The sequence below is a fragment of the Daktulosphaira vitifoliae genome, unplaced genomic scaffold, assembly GCF_025091365.1.
Source record: "Daktulosphaira vitifoliae isolate Bord-2020 unplaced genomic scaffold, ASM2509136v1 Scaffold_1, whole genome shotgun sequence".
NCBI classification, from domain to species: Eukaryota; Metazoa; Arthropoda; class Insecta; order Hemiptera; family Phylloxeridae; genus Daktulosphaira; species Daktulosphaira vitifoliae.
The window spans coordinates 70,817,090-70,839,274 of NW_026099572.1; the positions used below are offsets into that span (position 1 = coordinate 70,817,090).

At 22.8% G+C, this 22,185-nt stretch overlaps 4 protein-coding genes across 4 annotated transcripts; 2 read left to right on the forward strand and 2 right to left on the reverse strand.

The window, feature by feature from the left end:
* Positions 1-1,555: 1,555 nt before the first annotated feature.
* LOC126894748 (stomatin-like protein 2, mitochondrial) lies at positions 1,556-4,302 on the reverse strand. The gene is made up of 9 exons (XM_050665984.1): positions 4,077-4,302; positions 3,825-3,929; positions 3,607-3,754; positions 3,219-3,339; positions 3,002-3,129; positions 2,788-2,943; positions 2,588-2,703; positions 2,151-2,279; positions 1,556-1,801 (listed from the first exon to the last, which is right to left on the reverse strand). Exons 1-9 carry the CDS (start codon positions 4,122-4,124, stop codon positions 1,730-1,732), a joined length of 1,023 nt encoding a protein of 340 aa, XP_050521941.1. The 5' UTR covers positions 4,125-4,302; the 3' UTR covers positions 1,556-1,729.
* A 451-nt stretch (positions 4,303-4,753) lies between these two features.
* On the forward strand, positions 4,754-9,808 carry LOC126894754 (N-alpha-acetyltransferase 38, NatC auxiliary subunit). The gene is made up of 3 exons (XM_050665993.1): positions 4,754-5,038; positions 5,861-6,017; positions 9,590-9,808. Exons 1-3 carry the CDS (start codon positions 4,991-4,993, stop codon positions 9,691-9,693), a joined length of 309 nt encoding a protein of 102 aa, XP_050521950.1. The 5' UTR covers positions 4,754-4,990; the 3' UTR covers positions 9,694-9,808.
* Positions 9,809-10,405: 597 nt separating this feature from the next.
* LOC126894746 (sodium/potassium-transporting ATPase subunit beta-1-interacting protein) lies at positions 10,406-17,560 on the forward strand. Its single transcript, XM_050665981.1, has 8 exons — positions 10,406-10,888; positions 10,950-11,087; positions 11,147-11,221; positions 13,010-13,213; positions 16,065-16,122; positions 16,241-16,354; positions 16,708-16,908; positions 16,978-17,560. Exons 1-8 carry the CDS (start codon positions 10,841-10,843, stop codon positions 17,259-17,261), a joined length of 1,122 nt encoding a protein of 373 aa, XP_050521938.1. The 5' UTR covers positions 10,406-10,840; the 3' UTR covers positions 17,262-17,560.
* Positions 17,561-18,329: 769 nt separating this feature from the next.
* Positions 18,330-21,569, reverse strand: LOC126894750 (leucine carboxyl methyltransferase 1). Its single transcript, XM_050665985.1, has 5 exons — positions 20,853-21,569; positions 20,601-20,784; positions 20,299-20,540; positions 19,309-19,418; positions 18,330-18,955 (listed from the first exon to the last, which is right to left on the reverse strand). The coding sequence occupies exons 1-5, from the start codon at positions 21,048-21,050 to the stop codon at positions 18,757-18,759; spliced, it is 933 nt and encodes a 310-aa protein (XP_050521942.1). The 5' UTR covers positions 21,051-21,569; the 3' UTR covers positions 18,330-18,756.
* Positions 21,570-22,185: the final 616 nt, after the last annotated feature.

Genomic DNA, 22,185 nt, shown 5'->3' on the forward strand with positions numbered 1-22,185 from the left:
TCAATAAAAATTATTTGAAAATTCAAATTGCTGGGTTATTAGAACATGCATCACAGAGATATCAAATTTCATGCATATTTATAATGCTCAAGAAAGAACGTTTACAAGTTACAAATGTATGAATCACAACACCAACAATTAGTATTGCCTATAAACTTTCTTACCTTTGGTTGCTATCAAGGAGAATTAGAGTGCGTTTGGGAAAAAAAAACAAAAATAAAAAAGTGGGTTAAAAAAAAAAAAAAAAAAAAAAAAAAAAACATCATAGTAAAATTAATACCTTCTCAGCTTCGCATCGAAGCTAAAAAATTGATTGGGAATTTTTTCCGTCATTCGCTAAAATTACTCCTTCGTTGACTGGCCTACTAGTTAATTTTTTTAATTCTATTTATAATGTATATTTCAATTATACGTTAAAATAGGTATAAATACAAGACTATAATATATTTATAAAAGGTTGATGTCTAAGAGCATTATGGAAGTTAAGTTGAATATAATAATACTAAATTACTTTCAGTTATTGAGTTATACTAAGAATAATTTAATCTCACATTTTACTATTTGCAAGTCAATATTATCACCAGATATCTTGAGTTTAATTATCAATTATTGTTTGAATTATATGTTTTCACTTTTATTGTAAAAACATAACTGAGGCTTTCAAAAAATAAAATATTTTATATTATGAATTTGTCGATGGATTAACCACATATCTTGGAGTATACATGGTTAAGAAATTCCTTCAAATTGCGCAATTATCCGCTATGATTCATAAAAAAACAAAAAAAAAATATAAATTAGTATAAAAAGTTTCAAAAAACTCAATACTATGTCAGAATCTCATAGTAATAATCTGGATGGTATAAATTGGTCAATTTTTTAATGATAGTCAGACAATCATAATAGACACCAAAAAATAAAAACTTGTTGAATAAAAAACCTATTATATCAATCTATTAATTCTGTATAACACTTATTTCATAAGTATATGTCACGTTGAGTTCAAAAGCTTAACCCAATCAATCTTTAAAAATATATTTCCAATAAGAGGAATGATTGATGTAATCACAAATACTGAGGGAATAAAAATTTTTATTCACATAATCCTTTTACTTTGTACAGTACTTATAGTCCTTTAGTTTTAGTTTTATACGTATTAAGGACTAAAGTTAAATAATATATGTACACTATGTTTAAAATTTCCACACCTAATATTAACTATTTCACAACTTACTAAGAATAATAAAGTAAAATTTTGTTGAATATATTTGAGACATTTTCCATCTACACTTTTGTATTTTAATTTAGAAAAATTTTTATGAAAATATTTTTAAATCTCAATTATTTCTAGTTGTTTTAGTCAATGATTGTTACATAAGCACTTCACACAAAAGTAATTAATTATTGTCTGGGTATTGATAAATATATATAGAAAATTAAATTTTTTTAAATTTTAATTGTACTATAAAAATTAATGAATGATTATCTAATTAACAAATAGTGTTTAAATAACATTAATAAACATCTGTACAATATTACTGTTATATTTCATTAACATGTTAAAATATTAACTAATTAATTATATCATACATATAGGATTTTTCAAAATAACAAATATTATTAGATTCTAACAAAAAATTTATTTGAAACATTATACTTTATTAATTTTTTTACAAGATGTATAAAAAAGTTAAAATGTGAAATATATAAAAATACATGCCATAGTATTTTATTTGTCTTCTGCAGTAGATTTTTTGGACAAATCATTTTTACTGGATAATGATTTATAAATAGATAATGCCTGCAAACAAATTTTCAATACAATATTTTATTTATATTAATGAATGTACAAATATAATCAACTTAGTTGTTAAACCTAGCAATTTATAGTTATAAAAAAAATTGTTTTTCTTTAATAGATATTCAATAGTATTACATTAAGTTAAAAAACGATTTTGTAAGCTAAATGTATTTTAAACAAATAAAAAATATGAAAACACCATTATTACATACAAATATTATACTATACTTGGATTATCTTGCAAATAAGTTAAATAAAATTAGTTAAAAAGTATCAAAAAAAAAAAAATTGTTTTAAAATTATTGGCTTAAAATAAACTAATATTAATAAAATATTATAAAGCATTTACTTGTGTGACCATTGATGAGACATCAGATGTATTGCCAGGAATAATAACAGTATTTGTTGATTTAGCTATCTTTCCAAATGCTTCTACATAAGATTCTGCTATTTTCAAAGATGCTGCATTATATCCATCCTAAAAAAATTAAATTTCATTATAATAAATGCATTTGAAGGACACAGAGGAAAAACGGTAGTAGTCCATTTCTGTACATTTTTAGGACAGTAAAAACAATAGTATACATTTCTATTTCTTAAATAATAAAACAAAAATAAATACTTCCATATAAGCAAAATTAAAACAATTTTCACTAAATGGATTTTAAATGGTTATAAAATCAAACTATAAAATTAAAATCGAAAAAAATGAACTACCACCATTTTTTTCATATACCTTTAATTTATTTTTGATAAATATAAGTGTTGTTACTAGTTTTACTTAACTGTTTGTTTTAAAGAATCTGCAATAAGTCTAATTCCTTTAGCTTTAGCTTCAGCTACTGCTAACAATGCATTTGCTTCTCCTTGAGCTCGATTAATTTGTTCTTGTTGATCAGCCTCTGAAATATAAATGTTTATAATAATTAAAAATTAACACATTAGGAAATGCTAAAATTAATAAAGAGTTTTTTGTTGATAGAAACCTGAAGCTAAAATGGTTGCTTGTCTTTTTCCTTCAGCAACATTGATTTCAGCCTCTCTTATACCTTCAGAGTCTAATATTGCTGCTCGCTTTTTTCTTTCAGCTTCTACTTGCATTTGCATTGCTTCTTGTACTCTATTTGGAAGTTTAATGTCACCTCAAAAATATTACACACTTAAAATACAAAACTTATTAACTCATTTTATTTTATTTACGGATTTCATAACGAAAACACACCATTCCCCATGAAGCACTTGCTTTATTTAAACTTTCAACAATAGCATAATTTAAATTTTCCCTTTCTCGAAACACTTTATCTAATGAAATTTTACCAAGTTCAGATCTACAAAAATTGAATGAAAAGAAAATAAGGCATTATGATCAAATAGTATATTTTATTTTTTTTAATTAATTTAATATATTTGATATTACCTCATGGTAGTTTGGGCAAGTTGGGTGATTGCAAATTCTGGATCTTCTACCCCATAACTTGCTAAATAAGGGTCATTGACTCTTAAATACAATACACCATCTATATTAAGGGTTACATTATCTAAAAATAGAAGTTAATATTAAACATTAGTGAAGTTTTTATAAGTTAACTTTAGTATTACAATGAAATTGAAAAACAAAAATTATAAAAATGTATCAATCATTAAGTTATTGGTTCAGCAATAGTTTGCAACTATTTATAGTAAGAGTATAAAACTTTTAGAACTATTTTAAGCAAATAATGAATCCTCAACTAATGTTTAGGCTAGTCTTCAATGTATACTAATTTACAATATATAAGAACATAGCATAAAAAAAATTTAATAACCTAATGTTACAGCACTTTGTTTAGGAACATCAATTGCTAATTCTTTTAAACTTTGAACATATCCCACACGATCAAGAAAGGGTATTAAAAAGTTTAAGCCAGGTTCTAAAATTCGACAAAATTTTCCCATCCTTTCAACTATCCATGCCTAAAAAATAAATAAATTATATAAATTAAACTAAAACAAAGAATCATTAAAAATAATTTATACAGATTACCTCCTGTTGAGGCACAAACAGAATACCAGTATTAAATGGCGTGTTACTTTTATATCTAATTAATGTTAATGATGAATAAATAGAATTCCTCATGATTTTTTGACTCTGTAAATAAAATAAAATACAATTTTATTTAAATTGACAACACAATTTTGAATATAAAATATTAAACGAGTTATTTTTACAACTTCATAAGTTTTATTTTAATTACTTAAATTAAAATCAAACTATAATAGGATAATATAACCCAACCTTTAAAATTGAGGCTAGTCCAGAAGAATAAGATTTAAAGACTAACATATTAATTTTTATTAAACCTCGATGTCTTGAATTATTATTTCAATATAAATAATATTTTAAATCAATTAGTTTTAGTGAAGTATTATTTCAACAATTAACTTTGAAAAAAATTAAATGTTGTTTATTGAATAGTTTTTTTTAATACAAAAAAACTTGATTAGTACACAGATTTAAACAGTAAAAAAACGAATAAAAGAAACCATGTATTAATCTCTCAAGCCGCAAATAAAGTGATAAAAATCCTATCAATAAAATGGAACATAAACACTTCTACCAAAAGACAGTTAATTTTATAGACACCAAATTACAATGATAAGTAACACGATATTGAATGGTTGTACACAGGTGGATTTATCCACCTTGGTTGTACATCTCGATTTTGTACCGTAATAATAAAATATCAATAGTTATTTATATATTAAATTAGATAATAATATAGTTGTAAAGTGTAAAATTAAATTGTATTAAACATATTTACTGAAATTGAATTATTATTAGTAAGCATTTATATGACATTTTAGCAAATTTTTACATTAGGACATATTACTTTTGTATAACAATTGGGAAAACCTATTGTAATTTTTGTTGATAACTAATTAAAAACCATTTTCGAAAATAAGTTTATATTTGATTATTACTGTATATAATTAATACTGAATAATTATTAAATATTATGCAGTTAATGATTATTGTAATAATTTTTCTACACAACTCTTGTTAATTAAATAAAAATTGTTATATAGTTATTAAAGTTTGCTTTCAGAGATTTTTTATTAGTAATTTAAGTGTATTCAAATATAATTTATCTGCCTATATTACATCTAAATTTTTCGTCTAAAATAAAATATATTAAAATAGTTTCAATTATGGAGACTGAAAATCTTAATCATCAAGATTCACTCTCTGGTCTAAGGGTATGTTATTCATTTGTTAAGAATATTTACTAAATAATAGTTTCAATATACTAATTTATCGATAGATGACCTCGAATATTATTAAATATAATCCGTTTTAAAATATCAATAATTATTTTTTAATGTTTGATTTAGTATATTGAAAACATAAAATATCATTTAAGGTTTCTAATTTTTTTACTTTTTATTGGAAATCCATGAAATTATTTTATGTTTTACTAAATCTCATTTAAGAAATATCATACTCTAAGATATAATCACAAATATATTGTTATGTTATTATTAATAAACTATTAATAAAATTATTTTTAATATTGTATATATATGTCAAAATATTTAAAAAATTTCCAATTTTTATCATAATTGTGTAAATATATGTAAATTCAAAAAGGAGCGTCAGAGATATCAGCTGGAGTAACTTTTTTATTTTAATAATATATTTTTGATTTACTTAAAAAAAGATATTATAAAAAAAATTACATTTATTTGTTATAAAAAGCTATTTTTTTTTGTGTGTATTAAAATTATTATTATTGTATTTCAAAATTATAAAAAAATTTATATTTAAAAAAAAAGCTGACTTTATTGTTTAACAAATCATTTATAGGGGAGTAATAATTATATTTAACAAAATAATAAAGGTTATAAGATGAGCATACTAAGTTTCCTAGATTGTTTTCAAAAAGAAGAAGGGAGAATTTGGTTATCATGTCCATATACCTGTTCTCATAGTATATTCATGAGTGTTTAAATTAAAACAAAAATTAAACTTTACCTAAATCTGGAGTATCTTATAATACTAACTAAGTAGTTTATTTACAGCAGTATTCTGAAGGCAGAAGAAAACTTTTAGAATGGTTAAATCAACCCATGAAAATTCATCTAACAGATGGTCGAATTCTGATTGGAACATTTGTATGCACTGATAAAGATGCCAATATTATTCTTAGTACCTGCTATGAGTATTTTAATAGAAAAGGTAATAATTTATATAAATATTAGACTTCATTCTCTAAAAATCATTAACATACATTAAAAAAAGATAACCGTTCATATTTGAAAATTTTAACAGCCTATTATGGTATCACATTACCACTATTGTAAAAAATATTATAAAATAAAATATAAATCGCCCATCTGCTAATAGCGACTGATAAATTAAAATAATTATTACAAATTAACAAATAATTTAACACTATTTAAATCTTAAGGACTTGGTTATGATTATCAGTCTACTCCAGTATGTAGCCATTTGCTTTGTGTCATTCTTCAGTCTCGGTACTTGATTGTCACTGTCCTGTTTACTATATCAAGTCAAGAGTTTATTCATTCTTTTTGATACCATTTACACTCGCCTACTTTTATCCTCTAAATTTATGAGTACTTATTCTTATACTTAGTCTGCACCTTATACTTCATTATCCTTTCCTAATCCCGAAGTATTTGTGTTTTGCACTTCGTCTGTACCTCATATCTAGATATTGCCCTTCGTATCTTCTTATAACAAAAGCTTCATGACAGTGGGCGTTACTCTAAATTGTTAACCAAGCTAACAATGTCGAAGGTTCGATCACATTTACATGAATATCTACACAGATTCCATTTTCATCTTTATATACTTAACTTATCTTTGCTTTTTAAAGCTATTTGTTTTGTATTACGATAAACACTAAGAGGTTGCTTAAGAGTTCTTTCCTCCCCATTTAAATAACATGGAAAAATGAAAAATTTTGTATAAAATTGTCAATTATTCAAAAAAAAAAAATTTTTAATTATTTTTGCACATTTTAAAACTGACATTTTTTGCAATTTATATTTTGAAAGTGTTTTGGAAATAGTGACACTTTTATATATATCTTAAATTAAAATTAATGTCATATACTTTATTATGGAAAAAAAAAATTTTGGACCTTATGTTATGACTTCATGGTAAAAATGGTTTCCGTTTGCTATTTTTGTGTTAAAATTTTCAATTTTGTATTTTATTATTTTTTTTTAATACCTTACAAAAGTTTATAAATAGATTCAATAACTTTAATAAATATGAAGGACTTTAATTTGTCTTCATGGTGATAATAGCTACCGTATTCAAAAATATGCTATTTATGTGTTAAAATTCTTGGTTTTGTATTTTATTTTATTATAAAGGCATTACACTTAATATTATATCAATCTAATTGACATATTATAAAAAGTTGAACATATTTAAATTTTTTTGTTTCTTTGAAGTCGAGAAAAATAACTTTAAAATTTGAACTAGATAAATTTCCATTTTTATTAAGTGACGAATGCGACGTATGGTTTCTAAAACGGTAACAATTGGGTCTTTCACGCCTGTGGCACTGAATTTTTTCTTAATTCTTTTTGAGTTAGAAAAAAATGTTTAACTCATTTGATTTTTATCTCATTTAGATTCATTAACTTCAATAAATATCAAAGATCACATCACTGTAGTGATGCCCTCATGAGAAGATAAATTTCTTATTCATGTTAATATTATTTTACTATGTGTTTTTGTGGCTGCGATTTATTTTTCCAACCCTCACTTAACCTACTTTTTTCAACAATATGTCAAATAATTACAATGCGCATTTAGTTTTAAATATTACCCTCAAAAATTAAAAAAAAATCCAATAATTAAATAAAAAGTAGCTTAACCAGCTTTAACCATACAAACAATTAAAATCATTCATTTCTAATATTGTTAAAGTATTTATTGTCAAATTAGATTTAATATCATAAAAGATTCAACTACAAAAGTAAATAACTTTACTTTGTAAATTGTAAATTTTTTACTGTATTTATATGTGCTACTACCAGTCTAAAACATTCCAAATTTTTTTGATACATTTTGTTATATAAATCATAAATCTAAAAAAAATGATTTTTGGTTTCACTTCAATTTAACAATGGATTTTTACAATTATAATCAAATTTCATAATACGTTCAATTGAGTAAATCTTTTTAACAACTTTTTTTTTATTGGTTCTTTTAGTTAAAGTAAATCAAAATTAATTAAGTTCTAAATATTTCCATTGTAAAATCTTTTTACACACCAAAAGTTAATTAGAAATGATTACTATGATTTCTATTTAAGTGATCTATTATGATAAAAATTAAAAAAAAATCGAGCTTTTCTGATAAATTTACCATAAATTGTAATAAAAAATTTGCTGACTCCATATTAATCTTAACAATACTATTTTTAGCTCTCACTGAACACCAAACCTACCGTAATTTCATATTAATATTTTACTATGTGGTTATTTTTTGTAGCTATCATTTATTTTCTCAGCTCTCACTTGACCTACTTTTTTTAGAAAATTTTTTTTTAAATTAAACACTATCTACAGATTTGTATAGAAGCATTTTTTATGATAGTGATTTTAATCACTGTCAGGTATCACCTATACTGGACCCAACTATGCCACGACCCCACTGTGCTGGGTTTTTTTGTGTTAAAATTCTTGGTATTGTATTTTAATTTATTGTATTATACCTTATAAGGGGAGTACACTGATTTTCATGAATATTAAATAAATCTAATAGACATAGAATATAAAGTTAAACTTATTTCAAATTTTTTTTTTCTTTAAAGTCAAAAAAAAAGTAATTTTAACATTTGAATCAGTTTAAATTGCCAATTTTATCAAATGACAAATGCGACTAATTTTTGCGATTCAGTAAAATCATTGCCCTTGGCAATGATTTTTTTAATAATTAATTAATTTTAATTTTAAGATTTTGCTTTTGAATAATCTACCAATTTCTTAAAATTAAACAATATCTACAGATTTATATCAAAAGGTTTCTTATAATAGTGATTTTAATCACTGTCAGATATCATCTATACTTGTTCCAACTATGACATGCTCACACTGTGCTACCGTTTATATATATATATATATAGGGTGTTCACTTAACATAAAGCACTTCATTAATCGAAAAATAAATTAATATTAATAGTTTTTTAATTGGCTTTTTTTAGTTAAAAAATTTATAAAAAAAATTTATGTTCTCTCTTATACCTTATAAGAGTATCAACTTCAATTTTTCAAAAGACATGACATATTATCTAACTTATTTGTAAGATAATAATCTAATGAAGATAATGACTGGTCGATAACAACTTTTAAACTAGTATTTTGAAATTTATTGACATATTCATATCTAGGTGTGAGGAATAGTACTCAATCTTCACCTCCCGTTTTACAATTGTTATCGACCAATCATTTTCTTATTTAGATCATTATCTAATTTAGATAATTAACTAGCTATTAATAAGATACATGAAGCTAGTTAATTATGTGTGTTGTCATTTGAAAAATTAAATTTGATACCCTTATAAAGTATAAAAGATAAACATAAGAAATTTTTTATGATAATTAGAAAACCATTAAACTAAAAGAGATTAATAAAAAAATTATTTACATTATTTTTAATTTTTGATTAATTATATGGTTCATGATAAGTGAATTATTTTGTATATGTATATTTATTTTTATAAAGAAATGTATGTGTGTATTTAAAAAATTATTTTATTTTTTTAGATTTAGACACTGGAGAATCTCGCCTTTTAGGTCTTGTTATGATTCCTGGCCGTCACATAATTTCTATTCATACTGATCTTCAGCAAAAACAAGAGCAGTCTTAAATTCTAATTTTTAACAAACATTGTAAAAATTAATAGTCATTGTAACATTTGTAAAATAAATTCTATTCATTTGTATATATTGTTGATATATAATAAACTCGTCAATGATAGAAAAGTTTGTATATATCTTTGTTCGTTTGTAAATGCATTATTTTTATACTTTATTAATAATTTGTATATTTATTAATAATTTTTCTATACTGTGCAATTGTATTTCTATATATAAAATCAAACACAGTACTAATAAATAAATCATGTAAAAACTACTTGAATAGAATATATAGTTATTTATACTTTTATAAAATTGTCAATTAATTAATATTAAAAAAAAAATGAACTGTTAAACACCGAATAAAAATTACAATTAAATATTTTTTTCTCAAAAACGATTAATTCTAAAAATTAGGTTGACAGCTTGTTATTATAAAGATCTTTTTTCTTATAAACTAATTATAATTTTTAAAATTGAAAAAAAAACCGGTTTAATATTTTTAATAATAAATCATAAAAATAAGTTATGTTAAGATATTTCAGAAAAATTATTACTGGAAAATTATTTTGAAAATAAAAATTATAATAAGGGTTTATTAAACCAATAATAAGTGTAAATCGTCGTTTCATAAATACGATATCGTATATCGCTATACGGTATTTTTAAAATCATTAATGGCTAAACTGTACCATGCTGGAACAGGTTCTTTCACCCACAAGTATAGGTAAATATATATAAACAAAACAAGTGCTATACACCATCAGATTCTCTTACCAATTTTTGTATTATGAAAGGTATTACAAGTGGGGTGAATTGTGAAGCATTTATCACCTGCTCTGATAATCCTATATTTTTACTTTGGGATTGTGCGATTTTATAGTTGGTAAATTTCGTTTTTGATTAATTGTAACATTTTCAATTAATAATTATATCTAGTACAGTATATTTAAATGCCTATTAGAATTTAATAGTTTTAATTATACAAATTTTAATATTTTTCTAAAATGAATTAATTTTTATTTAAGTTACTAATAATTGAATAAATATATCATAATTGTTATTTCAACTTAATTTATGGATGTTCTTAATTAATTAATCAGAATTTCATTTTGTTACTTATATTGATTATTTATTGAGAAAATTTATAGCAATGTCATGGAATTTTGCAAGTATTTATTACTTACAATTTTCATGTTTCAAATGGTATGTAAAATAAATCAACTTAAATACTATTATTATTCATAAAATTTCTGTTTAAAAATAGGTTTCCGTAGGAGCACGACAAGTATTTGACTTCCTTGGATTTATGTGGGGATCAGTTCTAGCAAATTTTTTTGAACTCTTATTTATTATATTTGGAATATTTGGTGTAATACAGTCAGATGTTTTATATCTTTTATCGGTATGCTAATCATAATATGTTTTTTTTTTTTTTTGTTAATTTATTATGAATTTTTTCAGTATTCAGTATGGAGTATTGTTTGGTCTATTTGGAATATATTTGTCGTCTTATATTACTTGGATATAAAATTAAATGTGAGTAAAGTCATCTTAATAAATTTAGGTGTAGGTAAACTTTTATTTAAACTATTTGACTATAAATGTGTTGTATTAATTCTTTTTTAAATTAAAAAAAAATTTTTGTTTAAGTATTTATATAAAAAAAAAGTATGTGTGTATATGGTATTGATAAAGTGATAAAAACTATTGTTATAGTTTGCCCGAGCAACAGTTACAACATCAACAAAATTTAGTCAAAGTGATTTTTAAAAATTTTATTTCTCACATAGTCTCATAGTCATTGTATATCGTATCGGTATATCGTAAACCATTGGATTACTCGCAAAATAAATACAATATTAAAAAAAATATATTGGCTTTTTTAGTTACATATATTTTTTGATTATCAGCTATTAATTATTTTTTAATATCTTCCCTTATAACTTACATGACTAAAATTAACTTTTTTTAAATGGTAACATACATATTTAAAATAGAAAATGATCTATAATAGTATATATACCTTTAACACCTTAATATTGCAAAAATGCAATACTTCTAACTTTAATCACATTGTTACTTAATTGTTTATTAACATGTTTACCGTCTAATTACATAATACATTTGCAATCAAAGTATTATAAATTAATTACATTTTTACTTGAAAAATAAAATATTAAAACAGGTAAATAACATAATTATTTATTACATATGTTTAGAAATCTAATTTCTTTTTATAAATGTATTTAAAAAGAAAATTAAATTAGTAGATAAAATCATTATTAATCATAGATGAATAACCTTAAAAAAAATTATAAGAATGAAATTGTTTGTAAATTTTTTTTTTTTATCATTTTAATAGTTTTTTGTGTGAATAGTTTTTTTTTAAACTTTTTCAATAGTTTCTGAGAAAATGAGTGTCTTATTCTTAATGAATCACTATACATATATATATAGTGTTCAGTAAGTAAGGAAAAGGGTTTCTATTGTTCTCATTGTTTGTATCGATTGACCTGTTTCCTTACTTATTGAACACTTTTTATATAAAATATTGAACTAGAGTTAACTTAAGCTAGAATGTTAAGTAATTGCATATAATGACAAATACTCTCATAAAAAATAAAAATATCTGATTCAATTAATTTTTGCAAGCAAAAAATAAATTATTTTCAAACACATGTCCTTCGTAATGATTAAAACAATATTTTTTTTTAATGATATTTTTGTTAGGAAAATATTAAAAATATCAAAAAATATTTATACATAACATTAAATTTATGATATAAAGATCAGTTATATTAATTTAATAGGTTTTTTTAATTGATGACTTGTTAGGGAGACTCATTAACAGGAATGTGAATTATATGCATTACTACATTTTGTTAAGTTTATCTAAAAACACCTTCAGCCAGTACAAATATTTATTAATCAACTTAAAAACTTAATAATGTATTTTTTCCTATGTTATAATTGTGCGTTGATTAGGGGTTAATACTCCCTTGAAACTGAAAATATTTCCGCATTACTATATAATTCTACATAAAGTTACACAAACATGGGACCCTTTAAAGTAGTTCAAACAAAACTTATAAATGCATATAGTTTACAGTGCTGTTTATTAGAAGTTATATTGTTATTGTTATATGATAATTATTTTAAAGGTAATGTAAAAGTTAATAATACATTCTTTTGCATTGTATTAAAAATATAAAGAATATATATTTATACATGAAATTATTGTAACATTTTTTAAACATGACTTTACAATAAGTTAACATTATATGTTTATTTTAAATTAATTATACTATTATGTATTTTTTTTAGAGTTATGATATCATGAGTCTTGGAGCAGAAAGTGTTAGCTGGTGGGAATCTAATGGTCCTGGTTGTAAAATATTTTTTTATCCCAATCATACAGGCATTGAAGAAGATGCTATCAAAACTGTCAGGCCAGATTTAATAACAGGCTGTGTTGTAGATTATCAAAAAATCGAGATGATTCAAGCAACTCTTCAAATACTTTTTGCTGTAAGTCAAACATATATATATATATATATATTTATTTATTATTATTGACCATTTAATTAATCGAAAAATAAAAATAATATTAATAATTTTGAAGTAAAATTTCTTTACAGAGGGTCCAAATAAAAAAGATTATCGCACATCATGGTCAGCTGTCACGTTTGACTAACATTTATATTCTTTGATTGTTTATAATTTATAATAATATATATAAATATTTTGAATTTTAAATTCATACAACTGGATTTTTAGTATAAAAATATTTATTTTAATTAATATATTACATTTTAATAACAATAATTTATTACTAATACATATAAATTTATAATTTGTTAAGTTAATTCACTTAATGTGAATTTAAAAAAATGCACTGCATTTTTTATTTTAAATAATTTAATTACATAAATTCACAATTGCACACGTGTTAAATTTAATTAATTAAAGCACTTTAAACAACAATACTTTAATTTTCAAAAATAAAGTGCTACATTTTTATTAATTATTTATTATTGACAATTTATTTATTTCATTATTAATAAAAAAAAATTTAGATACTATTTATTATTCATATTAATAATTTATTAGTATTTATTTTTATTAATAATGAAATAAGCAAATTGTCAATAATAAATAATTAATAAAAATAATGATTAAATATAATTTATTATATTATGTTATATATAAATAATGTAACTTATAGGTATTACATTTATTTATATAAATTAAAAAAAAAGATAAATTTTACATATTATAGAGGGTGATGGCCTTCTATTACATGTTAGGGAGTCAAAAATGGTTCTTGGCTAAACAAATAATGACGGTATAATGGCCAGCTTGCACCAGAGACAAGATACCACTAATGACATAATTAAAATAAAAATCTCAGGGATCGAACCTGGAATCCATTCACCAAAACGTATGTTTCTACGCGTTAGGCAAGGCCTACCTATACAATTCTTTATATAAATAAAAAAAATTATATATAATATAAATAAATGTAATAGCTAAAAATTTAATTAATAATGTATATTAATTTTCTTCTTCCTCGCCTTAATCCCAACTACTTGGGGTCGGCCAATAATAATGTATATTAATATAAATAAAAATAAATATTATCTATACAGTGATCAGTTTATCATAAACCGCATTACTTATAAAATAAATATAATATTGGAAAAATGAATTTTGATTTCTTTTACTTACATGTAATTCTTGATTTATCAGCTAATAATTACTTTTTCCTATTATCCCTTATAATGTATAGGGATGTCAACATTATTTTTTTAAATGGTAACATACATATTTAATTAACTTATAAAATAGAAAATTATTTGATTAAGAAAATGATTGATCGATAACAACTTTTTTGGACAGTACATTGGATGTTATTCTCATTTTTATACTTAGGTGGGATAAAGAATACGGTTGGGAAAATAACAGCACCTACTCCTCACCTCCAGTTATTGCTTTAAATTGTTAATAACTTCTATAATCAATAAGTTGTTATTGATCATTCATTTTCTTAATTATATTATTTCCTAAATTTATAAGCTAGTTAAATATGTATGTTGTCATTTAAAAATATTAAGTTGACATTCCTTTAAGTTATAAGAGATGATTCTAAAATGTTTCTATTGTATTTATTTTGAGATATTATATTTTATATTATAATTAAGTACTGTATTTATGAATGTTAAAGTAATTTTATTTAAAATGCATTAAATAATTTAATTTTACAAAATTTTGATTGTGCATAAAAAAATTTTAAAGACTACAATTTTGGATTAGTATTTTGGAATTTATTGACATATTCATATCTAAGTGACTGGAAGAGTACAGCAGAAGAATGTTTAGTTATAAAAATAGTAGTCCCAATTTTCATCTCAAGTCATTACTTTAAATTGTTAATAATTTCCAAAATACTAGTCCCAAAGTTGTTATTGACCAATCATTTTCGTAATTAAATCATTATCTTACAAATAAGCTAATTAATTATGTGTTTTGTCATATGAAAAATTCATGTTGATACCCTTAAGGTATAAGGGATAAACATAAAAAAATGTTATTATTAATACATTAAGAAAAAAATTATACTAAAAGAAACCAATAAAAAAATTAATATTATTTTTGTTTTTTGATTAATTAAGTGGGGTTTATAATAAGTGAATTTCCTTGTATATATACACTAGGTTACTACTTGTTCCAACTAGTAAAATGTCCAGTTCTTCAACATGAATTAGTTTTACATTGACATATGAGTAAAAAAACTATAAATTTTTGTCCAAATTTGCACAAAATTCAAAGTTTAAAAACTCTTTAGAGTTTAAAAATCTTTAACTTATTGAAGTTTTGTTTAATTTTTTAAAATAAATATAGAACTTTTATATGTAAATTTACTTTTGTAAAAATTTGGTACAGATTTATTGAAAATTAAATAAATTATAGCATAAATACTATCAAAGTAAATTGTTAGTATGACTATAAATATTAATTAAGTCTAATTAGTTCACTATGTTTTATAATTAATAACAAGTACTAATAAAACGTTTCTGGTTTTCAAATGGTGTGCTGAAAATGCTTAATGATTTTTTAAACGCTTAATAATTTTGAAGATTCTTTAGAGTAATCTAAATGTCAACTAAATCATTTAACTGACTTTGATTAAAAAATTGAGGAGTTTGATTTATTTAATTTTTAATCAAATATACCTCTCTCATTTTGAATATTGATTTATATTGTGTCAACCTAATATATGTGTCAAAAACTATTAATAATATTTATAAAATAAATAATTTAATTAGAATCTTAATCATCCTATATTATAAAAAAAATTTGTTTGTATTTATATTTATAGATATGTGGTATATTATGCAGTTTATATGTATCATGTTGTTCAAAGTCTAGAGATGATGGTATGTTAGATTTTTATATTTATTTATCTCTTGATATCAAAAATTGTCTTAATAAATTTAAGATCTTAGATTATTTTTATTTAATACATTTTTATAATAACAAAATAACACATTTCAGGAATATATTATAAAAGTAAAGCTCAAAGCACCATTACACCAATTTACTCAATAGAATATAGTTCAAGAAGAGGAGAAGATATTGATGTGATTAGCACCAATACTGAAAGTGATGGTATAATCCAATTGTTAAAAAAATTATTTTATAAATATTTAAGAACAATAAGAGCATTTATATACTTTTAAATTTATAATAGAATTAACTCTATAGTTATTTTAAGTGGAATTTTTATTTTAAATGGGTTATTTTACAAGACTTGAAACTAAAAATCTGAATGTGAAATCAAAAAATCTTTAAATTTGCATTTTATATAGATTAATTAATTTTGGGCATATTTTCAATAAAAAATCTATCTTCTTTTGCTATATAATTTGATCTAAACCAAGCAGCATAGTTCTATCTATAGAACATTTTCTTTTCTTGAATAATTATAAAAATTATTGTCACATTAGTTATTTTTTATTTAGATGACGATTTAGATACTCAAAATTCTCATAATAAGCCTATGACACCTAGAAGAGTAAAAAGACGAAGTGTGACATCACGAGGTACTCTACCTCCTCCTCATCAAGCTCCTCCACCATACTTGAGAAGACAATCAAGCTCACAATATTCAAGTCGTAGACATAAAAATCCTGTTTCTAGGCTTATACAACAACAATACTCTAGTAAATGATTCAACATTATTATATATTAAGTTGGGATTTTACAAAAAACCTATTCTATTTAATTATTAGATAGTGGACTAAATGATTCATCAACATCAAACGATTCAAATCATCCACTGTTTCCTGAATGTCGCGTTGAATTGAGGAATGTCAATAGAGGTTTTATTAATCCAGCGTTAGATACGGAGTCAGAGAGGCCAACTTCTGCACGATCAACTTACTCTAACTTTCATGGAGCACGTGGTAAACCAAGGCTAATACCCCCCACACATTCTACTTTTTTTGCACCATCAGAACAACCACCTCCTGCTTATCGAAGTAATATTTCTGTTAATTCTGAAACTGTTATTTGATAATAAATAATGTATTTATTTTTTCATTACTTAAGATCTCAATTTAGTCTAAATTTTTAGTATAATTATTAGAGTTAGTAATATAAGTATTTTGATATAAATAGTAAATTTTTACTCTCGACACAAATTTTTTGCTGAAATAGTTATAATTTATTACTTAATATGGTCATATTATTGACAATTAAATATAATTATACTATTTAGTAATTAATTAGTACTTATAATTTAATTAAATAGTCTTATTATGTTCCTCAGTTACTATTTTCTAGCAAAAAATAATTGACACTGAATTATGTAGTACACTTTTGATCATTAATCAATAGAGTTAACAATTAAATCATTATTTATAAATTTTAATTTACAGTTATATTAGATATTGTAATGTTTCAATAATAAATGATTTAATTTAATTTTTATAATTGCAATCTCAATTTTGCAAAATTATTAAAAATTCGCCCCATACTTAATATTAAAAGTTAAACATTTATTTTAATATTTCAATTGTGTAGTATTTGGCTAAATAAAGGAAGCACCACCTCTTAATGAACTATTTAAATCTTTTTTAAATATTTTATACTATGAATTTGGTTATTATAAATATATCTTGGATATTCTCTTTGATTTTTCAGAGTTACATAACTGTACTTGTATAATACTTGTATCACCCAATTCAAGTATTATACATAGGTTCAACACTATGTTTCCTATTTAGTTTTTACCTTATTTTTTGCCAAATATCTTTTGTTTTAAAAAGTGTTGTAAAATAATTAGTTTTTTTAATCATATTTTTCTAGAGAATGGCCATTTTTTATTAATTATATTACATAAATATGTTTATAAAATATTTGTATATATTTATAATAAAAAAAAAGATTATAGTAAATTTTACATATTTTTATGAGACATTCCTTTTGCTTTCGTAATCTGTTGATTTTTAGGAACTAAATGTGATAAATTTGTGAATAATTATAACCAAATATTGTAAAAAGATTAAAGTTTTAAAGAAAAATGTATTATATTTTAACAAAGATTTGTATATATTTTAATGCTATAATTTGTACAATCAATATATATTAGTTCTCTAAAAAGGAAACTTTGGTTTATAAATATTTTTGATAATACTTTTTACTTAGTTACATATTAATCTTTTTTTAGATGGGTTTTAATTTCTAGAAAACATATGGTTAGTTTGTTTTAAAGACAAGGACATTTACTATATTTTTGTTATATATGACTAAGTTTTGATATCAAAGACTTGGTAATATGACATGATACCATGTCAAATATATTACAATTTTAATATGTATTATGTTAACTACATTTCTAAACTACTATGATTCACAGTTCTTTATACAAAAATGAATTATTTTACACATAAAATATCAACTGATTATATTATATTAGGAGTTGAACTTAAAAGCTATAAAAATATTTTAAATCAACATCCAATGCGCAAGTTATGTTCAATATCATTCATAACTTGCTGTTGTAACTGCTATAAGTAATCAATATCTGCCATAGTTCTTCCTTTCCAAGCAATTGTAATGCAGTAATGTTGAAGCAGCTGTTGTAAAATTTCTAATTCATCAAGCATTTCAAGTCTTTCCATACGGTATTTATCTGCATCAGGTAAATGTTCATAAATATTATTCATGTCCCAAGAACGAGCACTTTCCCATCCAGTGTTGATGAACCTTCAGAAAATAAAATATTTTTGAAGCATTTTCAAATCAATATGTACATAAAAAATAATGAATGTTTAGAACGCTCTTAATAGTACATTAAAAAAATATATACTTTATGTATTGAAATATACTTAACTAAATAAAGTGAAGTGGTGTAATTGTAAATACATTTTTTCTCTTAGAATATTTTACAGATTTTATTTTAAATTGAAAAATGTAGGCCATTATTTGTTTGCTATCATATTACATGTAAGTTTGAAATAAAAATGTTTGCATTTATTTAAAAAATCATTTACAATTACCCTGCTTCACCATATACATGTTTTTAAATAATAAATTGAATGAAAGCCACGTATAATCACCTATCTATTTGTGTTTGTAAATTAAGGCATCTTTCAACACCAGCTAATTGACATCCCCTATTTCGTAGATTATCAAGCATGATTCTACCAAAAGTATCACCCATGTTCACCTAAAATGTATTAAGTCTTTCTTCTAAATATTGAACAACTTTCAAAGTTTCTCGCAATAATTTTTAACCATTTCAAGTATTAATTCTTGAATTTGAGCTCATCAAAATGTTACTTTAAGTATACTAACTGATACTAATTTGCTGAATTCGTTTTAACCAAAATACTTGGTTATTTTTATGGCATAAAGAAAATTTTAACAAAGTAGCATCTTAAGTAATATATAATACAAGATGATTAATTAACTATGCCTTACACAGTATATTCAAAAACACAAAAATCTTATAATTTTAATATGCATTAGATTAAAAAAAAATTATTTGCTATCCCTTTTTTTATCTCTTAAATCTATATCAAATTGAGTTTTAAAATGAATACATATAAAATTAACTAGTTTTTATATTGAATATAATATAATTAAGACAATGACTGGTTGATAATTACTTTGAACAATAATTTTAGAAGATATTATTATTTTTATAAGTGGAAGGAGTAGTACGATGCAGAATGCCTAATAATTAATGTAAATAGACTCAGGTTTCAATAATATCTCCAAAAACACTAGTTTAAAAGTTATTTTCTATTAAACTTATTATTATTAAAAGTCATCTTTTTAATTAGATGACTTTCTATGATGTATGCCAGATAAATAATCAATTAAAAACTTCAATATCTATTGAAGGAGTTATAATTTTATAAGTTTTTGAAAATGAAATTATTTTGTATTTTTGAAGATATTGTGTGTAGAATAGTTAATCAACTTTTATAATGAGTAAAATTTCAATAAATAATACAACTCATCAATTAGTTACAACTTCAAGAATATATACTTGAATTTTATCATTCATTGTAAGACACTGATTCAATTCGAATAATCCCAACCTGTTCATAATTAATAAAAAATGCATCATCAAATTTTTTAGCAATCCATTGTAATAAAAATGCTGAGCTTTCTGGTTCCATGTATACTAGAACACATTCTGTGAGGAACATTGTAGGAGTTTTAAAATTAATACCACTTTGGACAACTTTTTTTTCAATTTCTGCAAGATTTCTTAGATCAGTTCCTATAATGTGATAATCAGATCCATGTAAATCAGGTCCCGTTATTCGAACTTCACCTTCTAAAATAATAGAGTATTTTATATAGAAAACTAATTAAGTATTTAAATAAATAATTGTACCCTGAGAAGAAATTGAATCCAACAAGACTTTACTTCGCTTTATTAAATAGCATTTTTTTGATGTTACTGAAGCAAAATCAATTTCAACATAATTATTTACACTTAAATTTCTATTTTTAAGTCTCCAATATAATGTATCAAACCCAGCTCCTAAATTAATAATCTGGCAGTTTGATCCAGTTTTCTATTGGAAACATTTTGATTAACATAAATGCAAAATTAAAATAAACATTTTAAGATAAAACTTTCTACCTTAAGAAATTTATCCATGAACATAGATACACCTTTGGTACGAGCGTAGTATCCTCTATTTATTTCAGGTGTTTTTCGTTCAAAACCAGACACAAAATGATGTATAAAATCATCTTCCCAGTAACCCATCTTTACAGCAGAATATTTGCATTTAGTCGCATCATTATTTGTTGCTTGTACACCATCGTCAAACGACATAATTTATTAATAAAAGTATTTTTGAAATATTGGATAAATTAAATGATTTTTTTGAATTTTTTACATTTTTTTTTTTTATTAGAAAAATTTTACTTGATAAAAACTATAATTTTTATACTAGTTTTTTGACAAAATATTAATTTCTCTTGCACTCGAACGCCAACACAGAAGTTGATAAATGTTGCACTTTCATAAAATTTTATTTTAATTAAATTGAAAAGTTGATTAATTTCTTATATTTTTTAACGGTGTTATCACTTAAATTTGTTATCTAGAGATAACAACTATCATGGTTATTCTCGCATACAGGTCCTGCTTCAGATATCTATCAGTAAGTCATCCGAAATGAATTAATTAATGAATAAACCTGCATAATATGCAGGACTATATTATAGCTCGAGAAATTACGACCATAGAAAAGCGATAACCACTACTAACAATTTGCTACGATGTTCTTACATTTCACCACCATAAACTAAACTTTAAATAATTCACAATAATTTTCTATGAAAAGAAAAATAGGGACTGAACTTTAACTTTTATTTAACCAATATCCCTGTTTTTTGTATTTCTTTATGATAGAAAAAAAGGTTTTATGTTTTGGGAACTTCTTTAAAGAATTTATTAAATCAATTAATTTAATAAATTCATAAATAAATAAACTACATTATTTAAATAATATATTATATTAATATATATTTTAATAAGATAAGTAATTTTAAATAGATATAGGATGAAAATATTTTATTCAATATGGTGTGTAAACTATTCAATTATAATATAAATAATAAAGCATTTATATCAAGAGAATAAAAACTGAAAATATTATTATTTTTACACTATAGCTCACCAATCAGAGTTTAATGCACATGCGCAAAGACGTTAAAAGATGATGCTCGTATGAAAAAATGTGTTAATGACAAAAATATGCTGATGGGCTCATCCATTGTAAATGATCTGTGGACCACAAAATAGTTTAACTATGGTATACGGTTTGAAGCTTTATAGAGTCTATATATTTTAACAGAATTTATTTGTTTCAGAAATTTTTTTTAGCTTAATCGATTGGTTGGGTTTATATGGTTAAATTCATAGACATAAAAGAAAATTGGTATTTTATAAATCAGTTATGTAA